General features: G+C 49.2%; 1 protein-coding gene across 8 annotated transcripts in view; it reads left to right on the top strand.

The window, feature by feature from the left end:
• Positions 1-15,503, top strand: part of AKAP9 (A-kinase anchoring protein 9) — a 99,274-nt gene that overhangs the window by 70,375 nt on the left and 13,396 nt on the right. For 6 of the 8 annotated variants that reach the window (XM_078855141.1, XM_078855190.1, XM_078855184.1 and 3 more), the window contains 15 exons: positions 411-599; positions 903-1,100; positions 1,680-1,829; positions 2,245-2,421; positions 2,746-3,426; positions 4,086-4,235; positions 5,410-5,709; positions 7,553-7,688; positions 8,564-8,757; positions 9,915-10,139; positions 10,275-10,442; positions 11,808-12,003; positions 13,332-13,554; positions 13,907-14,057; positions 14,536-15,180. In XM_078855141.1, coding sequence (XP_078711267.1) covers positions 411-599; positions 903-1,100; positions 1,680-1,829; positions 2,245-2,421; positions 2,746-3,426; positions 4,086-4,235; positions 5,410-5,709; positions 7,553-7,688; positions 8,564-8,757; positions 9,915-10,139; positions 10,275-10,442; positions 11,808-12,003; positions 13,332-13,554; positions 13,907-14,057; positions 14,536-15,180 — 3,783 coding nt within the window. The remainder of the gene's footprint in view (positions 1-410; positions 600-902; positions 1,101-1,679; positions 1,830-2,244; positions 2,422-2,745; positions 3,427-4,085; positions 4,236-5,409; positions 5,710-7,552; positions 7,689-8,563; positions 8,758-9,914; positions 10,140-10,274; positions 10,443-11,807; positions 12,004-13,331; positions 13,555-13,906; positions 14,058-14,535; positions 15,181-15,503) is intronic. The other 2 variants (XM_078855178.1, XM_078855156.1) reach the window with 2 other exon arrangements.

The following is a 15,503-nucleotide window of genomic DNA, read 5'->3' as shown; positions in this document are numbered from 1 at the left end:
TTGAGCTTTGTAATTAAGTTAATGCTGTTACTGTACAGACTTGCATAGTCCTGAGTAAAAACAAAAACGAGTATTGTAAAATATTGTCCCGGTATAAGCATATGTGCATTATGTTTATGTATATTTCAGAATTCTTTGTTGCCCTGTTTATATACTTTTGTATTTTAAAAGATTTTTCCTTTCTATCTCTGTGGCTTATCATGTGTTTGTATCACAGTGTTCGTCCCCATGCCTCGTAATTCCTCTGTGTTGTTGGAAACCTGCGTGCGTTCCAAAAAACAGCGCCTTGCCTATCCACCCTCTGTGCGCGTGGAGGTGTACATTGCCCTGTGTTTCCTTGTGCGCATTGCTCTGTGTGTGCTGCCATGCGTGCTGCATGTGCCCGCCTGCGCTGCTGCCGCGTGGTGCAGGTGGAGGGCCTGGAGGAGGCAGTGCGAGTGCGCTGTGCTCGCGAGGCCGAGCTGCTGCGTGAGCACTCGGAGCAGCGCTCGGCGCTAAGCGACCGAGCCGAGGAGGCGGAGAGGCAGGCCCAGCGAGCCACCGCACAGCTCCAGCAGCAGCTGCTCAGCCTGCAGCAGGCGCGCGACGATCTCGCACAGGTGCGTGTCGCTCCCCCGACGGGTGTCATCGTCTCCCGCTGCTTGCCACGTTCATGGCAGAAGATGGCTGGACTATATTTATAGCAACTTGGTGCTCATCTCTATTTAAGTCCTCTGAGCCAGTGGGAGCGATTCATTCGGTAGGATAACCACTTCGTACAAAGTGATATTTCATATCGAAAAATCAGATGGATTCTGCTGTGTGCGCCTACGCACACACGTGCGATAATCGTCCATGATGTTGATCGATCCCCGAGTTTTGAGCTCGCGCCGTCACGTGACCATTGTGCTGCGTGTGCCCAGGACAACGAGGCGCTGCAGCAGCAGCAGTACGCGCAGCTGACGCGCATTTCCGCGCTGCAGGCCGAGGTGGACGAACACCGGCACCGCTCCACCACCCCGGCGCCTCCGGGTGCAGTCTCCATGAGCCCCACCGACGCTGCCACGCTGCGCCACCAGCTGCAGGAGGAAAAGGAGGCGAACGAGCGCAAGAGCAAGGAGGTGCCCGAGCTGCGCGTCCACACATTCAGCAGTGCTCCTGTGATTGCTCCACCACCAGTGTGCTGCACTGTGTTGAGTTCTCTGAGCAGCGTGATCGAACTAGATGTTTGCATTGGGGCTGTGTGTAGCCTTCTTCCATACATCTTGTGAGTCCCTCCCTCTCCATCCCCCTCCCTCTTCATACCCGTCCCTCTCCTTCCCCCTTCCTCTCAGTCCCTCCACCCCTTTTTTTCCATACTCCCACTGTCTCCCTCTAGATCTCCCCACTCCCTTCCTCTCCATCCCCGCTGCACATGCGCTGTTTCCCCACCACCTCTTTCTCTGTGCCCCACCCCCTCTTTCTCCCCTGCCTCTCCCCTCCCTCTCCAACCACACAAGTAGGATAAGTTAAAATAATGAATTCATCGGTATGCGTCTTGTTGATTTCAGAATTTGTTCAAATGAATGACACGTATCTAATGAGAAAAGTGAATTGAAAATCTTATCGGAACTTCCTTTTTCAAAAACAGCCTGAGCTTATTGTTTTATCTGTGGTCTATTACTGTGAATGAATCTGCGATGGTTAATTCCTCATCTCAGATGACTCATCTGGAAGAACAGCTGGAGCAGTTCCGTGAGGAGCTTCTCAACAAGTCTGAGGAGACTGGACAGCTACAGATGCAGCTGGAGATCCAGAGGAAGCAGGCAGGCCACGTGACGCAGCTGCAGCAAGGCAATACCCACATGAAGGTGCTCCCCACACTCACCACGAGGATTTATCAACGTGCTCATTGAGCAATAATTGGCCATTACTTATTAATGTTGATATTGAAAAAAATTATACATTATGTATGTCCGTCTGTTGATCAGAATATCTGTAACATGGGGTCACAATAACTCTCGTGAAGATAAGCCAATATGAGCAACATTTTACTATAAAGTAGTGTTGCTGTTAGGGACTTAGCCTTTTGAAAACCAGATGATGGTGTCACGTCATGCGCTGTGTGATGTAATCTCATGCTACACGAAAGGTATGATTTACAACAGATGATATACTTAAGGTTTTGAGCATGATGGTGGAAATGTTGTCTTACTCATCAATGTTTATACACCACCTCCAGAGCTGCCTCTAAAAATATATTTGGTTTTCTTTCTTGTGGTGAAGAAGGTAGAGTTGTCGGAGGCTGAGGATGCAGGAGGTGACAGGAGAGCGGGAAAAAAGGAGCAGGTGCTTCTGTCACTGCCGGACGCTCTGCTGCAGGAGAAGAACGCAGAGATCGACCAACTGACCTTGCAGGTCCAGCAGCTGACGCGCGCCCTCCAAGCTGCCCCACCCAGCCAGGTGATGACCTCTCATGCCCTTCGTATCAACACGAGACCAGACCAAGTCAATTGACAGTGGCTCCCTGCTCTAAAGAACATTGGGCAGTACTTATCTCCATTGGTGGTCCTAAGGCACATGGAAGAGATGGCAATTATAAAGGTTAGCAGTTGAGATGTGCAACGTGTCCCTATTTTGAATTATGGAGATGGTTTGACTTTTGTTTTTTTTGAAAGCGTCGATTATTGAACATTTTTCCAAAGACCTAGAAAACTGAGTGGCACAGATAAAAAAAACACACTTGCTGACCTCTGCACACTGCCTCCTCTGCCCCTGGCCTCACAGGCCTTGCAGGATGAGAATGAGGAGCTGCGTGCCGAGGTACGGTGTCTGCGGAGCGACGTGGACAGACTGCGGTGGCAGCACGAGGAGGAGTTAGAGCGCACCCACGAGGTGATCGCGCGCATGCAGCGCGAGCTGCCCCACGCCGAGGCAACTCTCCGCGCCCCACAGCCTCACGCCGAATCCCTGCTCTCCGAGATGGAGCAGCACAGCCTGGAGGCTCTGGCAGGGGACCAGCCAGGCCAGAGCCAAGCACAGCCCAGTGGGGGGCCGTGCACCCCAGAGGAGCAACTCGCAGACAATGCAAACGAGCAGGAAAAGAAGCAGGTGCTAGAGGAAGCACGGAAGAAGTTGGAGGCGCTTAAAGAAACCTACGAGGTTGTCGTAGAAGAGCACAGGTTGCTGAAGTTGCAATTGGCAGAACGGGACAATGATAAGTCAGCGCTAACGGAGCAGCTGGGAGAGCTGCAGAGAACAGTGGCATTCCAAGCGGTTGCAGAAGAGGAGAAAGCGACCGCTCAGCACGATGCCGCGGAGGCCCTTCAGGCGCAGGTACAGCAACTGCTTGAGCAGCTGGAGGAACAACGGCAGCTGGTTGAGCGCCAGGCGGAGGCTCACACACACAGGCAGCAAAAGATCTCTGCCACCGCAGCCGAGGAGAAGCGGCAGCTGGAGGAAGAGCTGGTAAGCGAACACACTGGAGCTGCCATGTGGTGCCCACTGTGTCGTGCAGCACCTTGGTTATTAGTAATTTTTAGTTTGGCTGATGTATTTATTTTTGCCTCTACATACTCCTGACCCCCCGATTTCACCATGAAGATTAAGTAAATTGTCAAAAGTATTTTGTTTTATATTTCGACTTTTTGTTGCCAAAAAGTGCCAAGTATAAAGCATCTAGCCCGTTTACATCTCTAGCCCGTTGGAGTTGGAGTTAGAGCTGGTGTTAGTCACTAAGTCACTTACAGTTGGTGTGAAGTGGGACGAGCATATATTTCATGTCTACTAACACTGCCAGTTGTCCATCACTTGATGGAGTATCACTCCTTATTCTATGCTGTTCACGATGTCTGGAATTCCCTCCCCGAGTCTCTCCTTCCTGTTCTAGTTCACCCAAATAGCCGCTAACTATTACTCCCTCCCCACTTCAATAACCACCACTGTAAACTTTTCTCCTCAGTCAAAATAAATCTCTCCCCTTTTCTCTGATCACAAGCACCTTCTTCCCAAGCTTTAATGTTTCACTCATCCCTTTTTTTACAGCATCTTGAGATATCATCGTGTTCACAGGCCTCGTAAACCCAAACTGAGCTGTTTCCACATTGTCTTTTGTAACTTCCAACCAGGCGAAGGTGAGATCAGAGCTGGGAGTTGTGAGCATGAGCATGGAGGAGCAGGCGTTGGCCCTGACCGCACTGTCCGCCCAGATGGAGTCCAGCACTCGCCTCGCAGACGCACGTGCGGCGGAGGCAGCCGGGCTGGCAGAGCGACTGCAGGTGCACCTTCCACGTGTCGAGGGGACCAATGTGCTTGGGCAGTCGTGAGAGTGTCGCAGATTTACTTGGGAAGTGAAGCTTGCAATGCGTGGGGCATGTGCGTAGGGTGGAGGAGGGAAGGTTACCGAGCATTACATTGGCACCTAGAATTTGACAACCAAGGGGAAGATTCTAGATTTGAAGTTTTCGTGACTGCAGGGATCCATATTCTTTGGTTCTTTCGGTAAAGTCACGTAGGTATAAAATATAAAATAAAATTAATCACGACGTTTCGGGCGCAACACAAGTGCCCGTCATCAGGTGGAACAACCACAGCAATAAACAATTTCTGAAGTGGGCAAGAGGAGGCTGCTGGTAACAAGAGGCTATATATAAGTAAGAGAGGGGGGGAGGGTGGGGGTGTGGGGTAGGGGGAATGGGGGAGGAGTGCCTACTCAACACCGAGTACAGCACAATGCCGGGGCTGGGAAGTGCAAGATCCAACACAAGCAAGACAAAATGCCGGGGCTTGGAAGTGAGCGGGGCTGGGGGGTAGGAGGCTGAAGAAACTGGAGATGCGGATATGAAGGCAAACTATAAAGCAGTTAGGGTTTTACCTGGTTAATAACATCCTTCCAATGATTGCTCAATTTGTATCCATCTTCTCGGTTGAAGTTATGTCTGTTTATATATCTGGATGGCTTCATGAACAAAACTTTGATGGTAACCCAAAGACTTAAAGCCACCTGGTGGGATGTTGTAAAAGCAGGGTATGGAGTTCAGGTTCAGGCATCAACTGTGAAATCTGTGGAATTTGCTAGAGGAAGGAAATGATGATGAGGTGTTCTCTAGCCATTATAACCCCTTGGCCTTGCATATAATTGACCTAAGCTCTAGTATTGAGGCTTAGACTTTCCATCATCCCTCTGGGATCATGAAAATGAGTACCACTTTGTGGGAAGTCAACAATTATCCTATGGAGTAACTAGCCTCCATAATGGAAATATGTAATTCCCACTAATAGGTGAGAGCCACCAATGGAGATGATTACCCCTTTCTTGTATGAGCAGGGAGACACTTTGTAATTGTTGAGAGCAGGAGGTTTAATCTAGCATCCCTGCATTTCTGGTTCAATACTCAGACACGTACACACAGCCCATTGTTTCGAATCTAACGCAAAGGGTGTTTACTGCAGGATGAGGGAGCTGCGATGTCAGAGCTGCTACAGCAGACAGAGGAGCTGCGTGCTACCATCACCGAGAAGGAAGACTCCGTGCAGCAGCTGAGCAGGGAGTGTGAGCGATTACAGCAAGAGCTGAAGCGGCGGATAGAGGAGGTGACGTCGCTCACCGTCTCCTCACGGCCGGCCTCTACACGTCCAGCCGGAACCCAAACTGAGGCAGGGGAGAGCGTGACTGAGGAGGGAGAGTGCTCAGACAGGTCTTCATCCCTGGCATCAGAGAGCTCATCCCTTGGCCTGGGCATGGCCAGCAAGGTAAGATTGGCCGGTGGTAAACATACAAATCGATCAGTGGCCTTTTTCACAGATTATTAAATGTCATGCGATGGGGCATGCCCTAAAATAGGACACTCCGCAGGTGCGATTGGGGTTCATGCAGAGATAGGGGCAGTTAGGTGCCAGTAGAAGGAGAAAGTAAGATGGATGATGACCTGTCTGTGTGGAGTTTGAAGTGTTGTTCCTGAATAAGCCAACTGGCAATATATACCCTTCGCACGTGAAGGGCTCACAAGTGACATCATCACAGCTTTCCCTCTTATTTAAAGAACGAAACAGGAGGATTTCTCCACAAATCTGGCTGTCACCTGATGAAGCTAGTTGTAATTACTGGCGAAACGTCGTACTCAGATTGTAAATGTCGGGTGGTGGCGGGTTTAACGACACATTTATATTTACGCGATCTAATCCAAAAAATATATATTATGCATGTTATGTATGCTGATGATCTGGCGATTGCTGCTTAATCAAGAGGAGTTGAAGGCACAGCTGCTGAACCTAGAGCGTGCCACTAAGGTGGGGCCTTACCATCAGCCCCACCAAAACTAAGTACCTGCCTGGGTATTTTGTGTCATCAAACGCTTCACACCCTCAACTCCCCATTGGTAATGGGGCAGTTGTGGACATCGTGGAGAGTTTTCCATACCTGGACAGTGTGCTTATGACCAGCTCCGGTTTGACAGCAGAGGTCTCACTCCAAATCAGTCGAGCGGAGTTATCTTTTCATTGGCTGCATAATGCTGTGTGGAAGCTACCTGGTCTGTCGCTCAACATGAAGCTTGGAGTCTTCTCGGCCAAGGTCATGTCCTCCCTTCTCAATGCTTGTGCAACGTGCACCTCCCTAATTTAACATCTTCACCGGTTAGAACATTTAGGCTGGCCTGCCTATGATCCATTCTTTGTTTAACCAGGATGGATTGTCTAAAGAGCTCACAAATCCTTGAAACATGTGGACAAATTCCCATCAGAGAGCTCCTTCGGCAGGCAAAGCTGCATTGGCTGGGTCATGTAGCCCGCATGCCCAGCCATCGCATGCCTAAACAGCTTTCAGCCAGATAGAAGGGGCTAAATGGGCATGGCACGGGTTAGAGAGGTGATGGAGTGATGTGGTACAAGAGGACGTGGAGCTGAGTGGACTTGCCGATGACTGGTACCAGCGGTGCCAAGATCGGCCTCTGTGGGGGAAGCTTGTGAAGGACACTATTGGGCAGTTGGAGGCAGTCGCCCTCCAGCAACAACGGAGGGCAGAGGAGTGACACCCACAACACAGCAAGTTGGCACAGTAGGGGACACAGGTGGTGCATCGGCCAGTCATCTCAGTCACTCAACCCTTGGAACCTGGGTCTGTCCCGTGACCTGCCAGCGGTCGTTCGACACTTCACATGGCCTAAAAGTGCATATGGGCTGGCACAGGCGCCGTGGTGATGTCACCGTCACTTAGTGGCGAATGGTGGTGGTTGTTGTTGTTGTGGGTGTATGTGCGTGGGTGCATGCGAGTGCATGAGTCTGTTTGGGTACTTGTGTGTGTGGGTCACTGAAAAAGGTACATTTTTCCCACTTGCAGCCAACACCAGTAATGATTATATCTGAACTGGTCCTGGGCCTCCCCTTGGTCCATTCAGCCTTAAATGAGTACCTGGTGCGGTGCGTAAACAGCACTGAGGAGACAAAGGCGGCCGGGTGTAGTGCTGGCCACCCACCCCTTCATATGCCGTGCAGGCCTTTAGGTGTTCAAAAACAGCACTTTCCCCGACAGTCTATTAAGGCTATCTGGGAGATCTTCATCGTCGTTTGGGTGAATTGTTGCCGTGTGTATTTGCAGGCAGGGGCCATGGTAGAAGCCCACAGCTCTGTGGAGCGCATGCGCTTCCCAGTGTCTCCCTCGGCCTCGACACTGGGGGGCTCCACACTGTCTCCGCTCTCGCTTTCCCATCACATCAGCTTGCCTGGTGAGAGTGGTGAGTCGGTGCCCTCGCACGCATGCACGCCACCGCCAGTCATTGGGTCCTTCCTACTCAAGTGAGAAATGTGGTGCCACTTGTCTCCATTGGTCACCCATATCCAGTGTAAATTCCACATTCCAATGACAGATGTTATAATTTCCATAACTTGTAAATGGTGAGTTAATACTGTTGAATACAAATTCTAAAACTAAATTGTCAACTTTACAAGTATGTTACATACATCGCCATCATATACTAAATGCTCAGTAATATACAATAAGGCTGGCAGCAACATAAGTGAGCGTTCAATAATTTATATTTTCCTATATAGCCACATAGTATTGCAGCATCTACAAAAATATCAAGCCTCAGTTTAAAAGTAGGTACGGCACTTGTATCTGTTGGAGATTCTGGAAATTCCACTTTACCTTATTATAACCAGCACACACATGTTGTGTCAACATTCAACTAACATTTTGAATCTAGGCAAACCACCATGATATGCATGCACATGAGCGTAAGGAATATGGCATTGACACACATGGCCAGCTACTGGTAAATGTTGGCAGGTTACTAGAGTGAATCTGCTGAACTGGGTGTGCTAAATATACAGTGGCTGCACATGGTGTGGGCAACAGTGGCAGAAGAGTTTGTACGCTACAAACCTGGTGAGCCGAATCCACATCAGTGAACCTGTCTTACGTTTCCTTCTGTGTCAACTCAGCCTTCATTGAGTACCTGTGTGCACATGAACACTGAAGATACCAAGACTGTCGGGCATGACGCCGGCCATATACCGCCCCATCGTCCCTTGTGCTCGCTATTAGCACTTGCCCAAACAGTTCTGTTATGTTATACAGGGAACATTTGTCTTTGTGTGTCTGTGGCAGAATATGAGAGTCTAAGCTGCAATCTGAAGCGGGAGCTGGACATGGCGGATCACCTGGACTCACGGCTTGTCGCTCACCTGCGGCACCAGCAGCTGCAGGCCTTGGGCTCGGACGAGCGAAGCAGTGGGCGAGACAGCCCCTCTGTATTCGAGGCGTCCTCGCTCAGCGAGCCTGCCCTCTCCACCCCACTGCAGGTCCGCGATCGCTACCTCCACAAAAGTGTCTGACATCAGAGTAACTTTGCAAAAAAAATTTTGAATTTGTTTATGAGTGCATTCTGCCCTTTGGCAATGATTTAGAGAGTAACATTTCTCACATGTGACTTTGAAAATGGAGTATTGTTATGGTAGAGCTGACTGGCTCATGGTGGTTAATGCCACATGCGAATGGTCTGCCAACACCACTGACATTCTGAGTTTAAATTCGAGTTTAAGGTGCCTATGATTAAATTGTATTCTCAAGTGTAGCGCGTTAATGATTAACCAAATAAGCCAACAACACAAATAAGCCATCACGTATTCATTTATTGACATGGCCATGAGGATGAAAACCACTTATGCTACATATGCTCATTGTCTTGCATGATACAAATGACCCTCTTACTTTCTTCTCAACAAGTTATGGAATATTGTAAAAACCATTGACAAAGTGGAGTGTTGTTAAATATTTAATGCGTGCATTAAAGTGTGTGTGAGATGCGTGTAGTGGCTCTGAACTATGTTATTTTTGAACAAATTTTCCCTTTTATTTTAGTGGAACATCATTAAACTCGTAACTATTATTCACAGATAATCATTGATAACTTCCTTTGATTGTAGAGCCTTAATATAGATTAACAACTCTGTGAATAATTACTCTGAAACCCTTATTCTTTACATTTGAATCCCAGAGCAATTATTAATCCTACTCTGCAATTACTTTTGCCTTTTCCTTTCTGATAGAATTGTTGCCACTAATTAAAGTATAGAAATCTCTCCTTTTCCCATTACCTCATCGAGTTCAGCTATTCCGAATTAATGTCTCCCAATAATGTCTGCAGATTAGCAAGGTTCGATTAACCTCACCTAACCTGTGTGTTGTATGTAGCAGTGGTTACATTCATGAGGCATTATATTGATACTCAGTGATTCATTGCTCCAAGCTCCTTCACTTAACCAACTGAGGCCCTAGCTCGTGGATCAAAAACGTTTGGGGACTCGGGGCCGTAGCTTAGCCATAGCTTAGATGAGAATATCCGCTTCTATAAATATCAATACCTATCGGTATGGTTGTGACTTCATACCATTTGGAAACACTCTGTAACACTTGCCATTATTTTATGTGATCATTTGGGGCTCGCTGTTACCGACAGGACATCCTGACTGTTCTCCACTGGGAAAGTGAGAAGGTCCTGGCTCTCTCTGAAAACACACAAAGGCCGGTATGGGAGCCGTTGGAAGGTGCAGATGCCCAGCAGGGGGCAGGCACGGGCCCTGACGTCACCAGCACCTGGCTGCAGGAGAAAAGGGTGCTCCTTCAAAACATAGCTGCACTCAAGGAGCTCCTGGCTCAAGTGTCCAAACAACCAGGCCACGAGGTGAGGTTGCATTGTTAATGGCTTATGAGTGACATGCTTTGTTTACAGTAAAGATACAGCTCAAAAAAACCAACAGCTGTTGTTTGTAAATGTATATCTGGACTGGGTGGGTTGTGATTTTGGTGTCCTTCATAGGACGCAGCTGAATCTGACTGGAGGGGGGAGTTTATCCGTGTGCTGCTGGCGACATTCGATGCAGAACGGCGCGCGCTGCTGGTCTCCTCTGCTGCCCAGCCTCCCTTGGACCATGCACCCACACACGGAACCCCAGCACAGCAGCTGCTGCAGCTTTTCAGCAACATGGTGTGGCATCATACTAAGAGGGCTCACTCCAGCCTCTAGCCCATGTAACATCCCACAGAGAGGACTCACTCCAACCTCTAGCCCTGTAGGCAATACCTGGCTGCAGAATTTAGGGGCCCTGGTTTATGGTCCACATTAGTACACCGTGGAGAGGAGTATCGACGTGACTTTACCGAAAGACCCAAAGAATATGTGGAGAGGAGCTTTACCAATGGGCCTTTTTTGTAATTAAAAGCTTCTACTGTACCCACAATTACCTTGATAAGGTTGCTAAGCGATTGACAGAAGAAAAATACTGAAAATGTAATCAGGTGGGAAGATGGAGGAAGGTGGTGCACTACAGAAAATGAGGAAAGCAGCAAAGCACTTTGTGCACTAAGATCAGGAAACCAGCGCCGTTCCCTTGGCTCGTGGTTAAGCGCCAGGGAGTGGGATTAGGGGTAGAACTAAGGTCAGGATTAGGGTTAGGGTCTGCGTTGGCTTCACTTAACTGCATTTTCACAAGGCAGCTCATTCTATGCAAAGCCCAGTGTTTATCAGCACACAAGTAATGTGAGACCAATTCAAACCAACTTAGTTCTGAACCCTACTTAGTTTCCAAAATATAACGAGATCGGGGGCTCTCTGGGTACTAGTGTAATGACAACTTGACACTTGTCTTGAGATGGTGTCTTTATTATAGAGAGACATGTTCACTCGAGCAGGCGGAGACCCCACTGCAACAGCCCTGAATCTCCTGTGCATCTCCCTTATATACGGACCGATGCCACGCCCCTATTCCCGAACTTTCTCGTTGGCTCTAGACGCTCCCTCCACCAGCAGACTCTACCGTTCTCTTCCGTCACGTGGCCACGCTCCTATTCTCGATCATTCCTATAGCCACCAGTCCCTTCGTGTACTGCAAGCTGACTCCCCTGTCATTACCTCCCGTGGCCACTAGCCCATTCGCACTGTAGGCTGACCCACCTGTCATTACCTCCCGTGGCCACTAGTCCATTCACACCGCAGGTTGACTTTACTGTCGTTACAGTAGGATGGCGACCACCATTCACTTACAGGTTGTCATAGGGCTTGTGAGGATACGGTGTGGGCAGCAACATTATTGAGCCTGCTGACACTCGTCTTACAGCACTAATCCTGGGCTTGCATACAATTTTAGTTTGTTTGTCTAGGGTAGATACAACAAGTACCACTTTGTAAGATGTCACTATTTGTTGTGCTATGGAGAGACTGATCCTTCATAAAGTGGAATTTTAAGCACTGGTTCAGCACCTCTGTTCGTCGTGAGCACCGCTACTAAGCTTTTTTGAGCCTGCGGGACGCTGCATGGCATGGCACTCACGGGCAGCTTTGTGTGAGGAGCAGGAGCGCATGGAGACATCGGTGCTCGCGGGGCTGGAGGCTGCAGAGCGAGCGAGTCTGCTGTCTGAGCTGGGCACGCTGCGCTCCGAGGGCCGGGTCGCAGCCCTGCAGCACCAGGAGGAGGCTCACCGTCTCCAGGCGGACATGGCGAGCCAGCAGGACCAGAGCGCCGTGAGCAAGGGGGCGCTAAATCGGCAAGGTGCTGGCGCGCACTCGCACCACAGTTGGTGAACGAGGGAGTACCCACGCTTTAGCCAACCACATGCACGTCGTGTCTGGTGGTATACATTGTGGGTACTCCTCCTCCAAGACATCCAGCCAGCATGGAAGAGTAGGCCAATTTCCCTTGAGAGGGGCTTTCTGAAGCTCCCTCTAGTGGAGGCCTCTCTGCCAACAGTGGTATAAATAAGTGCAAGGTTGAACTTTTACGTTTAATGTCTTCCACACATGAGCAGCAATTACATGTTCAACCAATAATTGTGCGTGGTGAGTGGTTGAACGCAGCACCCTGGTGAATGCGCACGACTGGCACTCAAGTTGTAATGTGGGAAATGTGAAGAATATGTTATTATATTGGTTTTGAGCCATCTGGCCAGGATTGGGCAAGGACGTTGCTCACTTTTCACCCAGGCTACCGGAGAGAACAGACTAGGTATTTCTTAAGTTATCACTAAAACAACGAACAAGTATATATATATTTAAGAATGCACAAGTAAAAAAAAACAAATATACTATATTCTTGGTTCTTTCGGTAAAGTCACGTAGAAGGGAAATAATAAAATAAAAAATATATAAAACAATAAAAATTATCACGACGTTTCGACTGCAACACAAGCAATCATCATTTTTTTATTATTTCCCTTCTACGTGACTTTACCGAAAGAACCAAGAATATGAATCCCTGCAGTCACGAAAGCTTTAAATCAAAACTAATATACTATTAAGAAGGAGAAGTACAATAAAAAAAAAATACTTAAAATGTTAATTTTCTTGGTTCTTTCGGTAAAGTCACGTAGAAGGGAAGTAATAAAATAATAAAAATTAAACATAATAAAATAATTCTCACGACGTTTCGGCCACAACGCAAGCAGCCGTCCTGCAGCCGTCCTCAGGTGAGGACGGCTGCTTGCGTTGTGGCCGAAACGTCGTGAGAATTATTTTATTATGTTTTATTTTTATTATTTTATTACTTCCCTTCTACGTGACTTTACCGAAAGAACCAAGAAGATGAATCCCTGCAGTCACGAAAGCTTTAAATCGAAATGTTGTTAATTATTCTCATGTTGTCTGGGATACAGTTCCAGTATCCAACCAAGCTATTTAAAACACTATTAGAACCAACTGATCTCCAAGAGTAAAATTATTGCAATTTAAATCCAGTACTTAAACGCCATATATCTGGGTGTGTACGATAGTTGTCACAGTAAGGCACCGCGCGGTGATTTCGATGCAAGCGTGGTGTACCGTTACTGCGCCCTGTGATGCGGTGTGCTATCGCCGCTGCACATCGCTCTTCCCTCGCCACAGTGGAGCTACTCGAGTGCAAGCTACAGCAGGAGCAGGCTGTGGGCGCTGAGCTGCAGACGGAGCTGGGCGTGGAGCGAAGCCGCGGTGCCACGCTGCAGAGAGAGGCGGCTCACGAGAGGGAGCGCGCCTCCACGCTGGAGGGGCAGCTGGCACGCCTGCAGGCCGAGCTGGACAGCGCGGTGGGCACATGGCACCAGCATGCCGCCCAGGCTCAGGCGCTGCTGTAAGTGACACCTCACTGGCACTTATTCTAATATGTAATTTCTCAATCAATTTCCCAACCAATACAAGTTGGTCTTTTAAAGCGTCTCGTAATGCAAAAGGGGATTGTGTGCATATTGGCAGCTTGTAAAAGAAGAAGGGATTTGTTTAGGTTATTTTCACTGTGGGAGAATGTGCAGGGAATCTAAAGGGCAGGGAAGGTAATGTTACAGGTGAGATTGAAAACCCTGCATGAGGAGATTCAGGCAGAGGAAAAGACTAAGAAATCACATTTACGTGTCATCAAGTACAGTATTGCTGCCTAGGTTTCTCCCACATCTGTATGGATTGCCTGTGTGAATGTGCGAGCACAGAGCTGAACTGCAGGAGAAGGAGGGCGAGATCTCTCGTCTGAGGGAGGCACTGAGTGCGACCAAGGTCAACTTGGCCCAGGAGAGGCGGAGCGGTGCCGATACCCAACCCTGTGGCCTGGGGAGCCAGGGAGATGCCGGCACGACTTTCACGGTGTGTAGAGACCAGTGCGAATGTCAACATTGTGACCGAAGGTTCACGAAAAGTTTATTTAGTTTTCCATATTTTTACTTAATTTAACTCCTTTTATCCAAATGTATGCCGTGCCTCATGGCATATGAGGTAATCTAGTTCCTCCACTCCCGATCTGTGCCATCCTTTTAGCGTTGACCCATATGGTACCCCCCTCCACGAGGTAATCTTTGATGATGCCCTTCCACATTCTTATCCATCTCCCTTTTGCTGTTCTTCCTGGTTGTATCCATTTCATGCACTCTTCTTTGCTCTTTATTCTCTTTCCTTTCTCATTGACTTGACCAAACCATTTCTGGCTCTTCATTCCTCTATCTTATGCAATGTCTAAGTTTGAGGTTGAGGAGACGATGTGTTTTACATTCCATTGCCTTGACAGGATGTGAGCTGTTTTTTGTTTCCGCATGGTAAATGTGTGTTTCTCTGCGATCATTGGCAGCAATTGCATGTGGCGCTGGAGAAGGCCACAGCGCACTCCACACAGCTCTCGTCCACCCTGGAGCAGGAGCGAGAAGCTGCCGTGAGGCACCAGCGTGACCTGGAGGCGGAGCGGAACAGCCTTAAACTGCGCTTGACCCAGCTGCAGTCCGCACTGGCCGCTGAGAAGCAGCACGTAGGCGAGCTGCAGGTCGCCCTCACAGCGGAGCTCGACCAACGGGAAAAGTCCCTGAGCGGCAGCGTGGCGAGGGCAGTAGACAACGTGTGCAGCGGAGATAGCGGGGAGGAAAGGGCCGCTGCTCCGGAGCGGGTGCTCGTGGAGGAGCGGGAGGTGGCGGCGCACCACGAGCGGGGCCTGCGTGAGGAGGTGGAGGGACTGAAGGCCGATGTGGCGCATGCCGGCCGTGAGCTGGAGCAAGAGCGCCGCGAGTGCAAGCAGCTTCGCAGGGTGGTACAGGAGCTGCAGGCGCAGCTGGAGGAGGCGGCCGAGGCTCTACGGCAGGAGAAGCAGTTGGCGGCACGCACGCTCGCGTCTGCGCGTGCTGCCAAGGAGGAGCAGCGCAGTGTGCAGGAGCGGTGCCGCCTCGAGCACGTGGTGCACATCGAGCAGCAGGAGCAGGAGCTCAGGAGAGCCAGGCAGAGGCTGGTGAGGCATTATGCACATTGCTGTCATATGGCTCCAAAGAGTTTTAAATCAAAGTGTCTCTGCACTCAATTAACCCTTGGAGTGGTGTTCATCGGTTTTGTCAACCCCAAGCTAGCTGTGAACTTTCCACGTTGGTAGGATGGGGGGATCAGTTTTTACAAAGGATAACTCGTGTGGACTTGTTTGAAGCACTGAATTCACAATGTAAATGTGTCTTTTTGAAGTGCCAGAGACGCCCTGATATTTTTTGCAGTCTGCGGTAAAGCTTTATACAATGAGCATGAGATTTGGTTGCCAGTTGTGGTGGTATGGTTGTATGAACC

This window comes from Lampetra fluviatilis, chromosome 1 (genome assembly GCF_964198595.1).
Source record: "Lampetra fluviatilis chromosome 1, kcLamFluv1.1, whole genome shotgun sequence".
In the NCBI taxonomy this organism is placed as follows: domain Eukaryota; kingdom Metazoa; phylum Chordata; class Hyperoartia; order Petromyzontiformes; family Petromyzontidae; genus Lampetra; species Lampetra fluviatilis.
The sequence above is the reverse complement of the archived record's forward strand: the minus strand, read 5'-3'. Positions and strand labels throughout refer to the sequence as shown.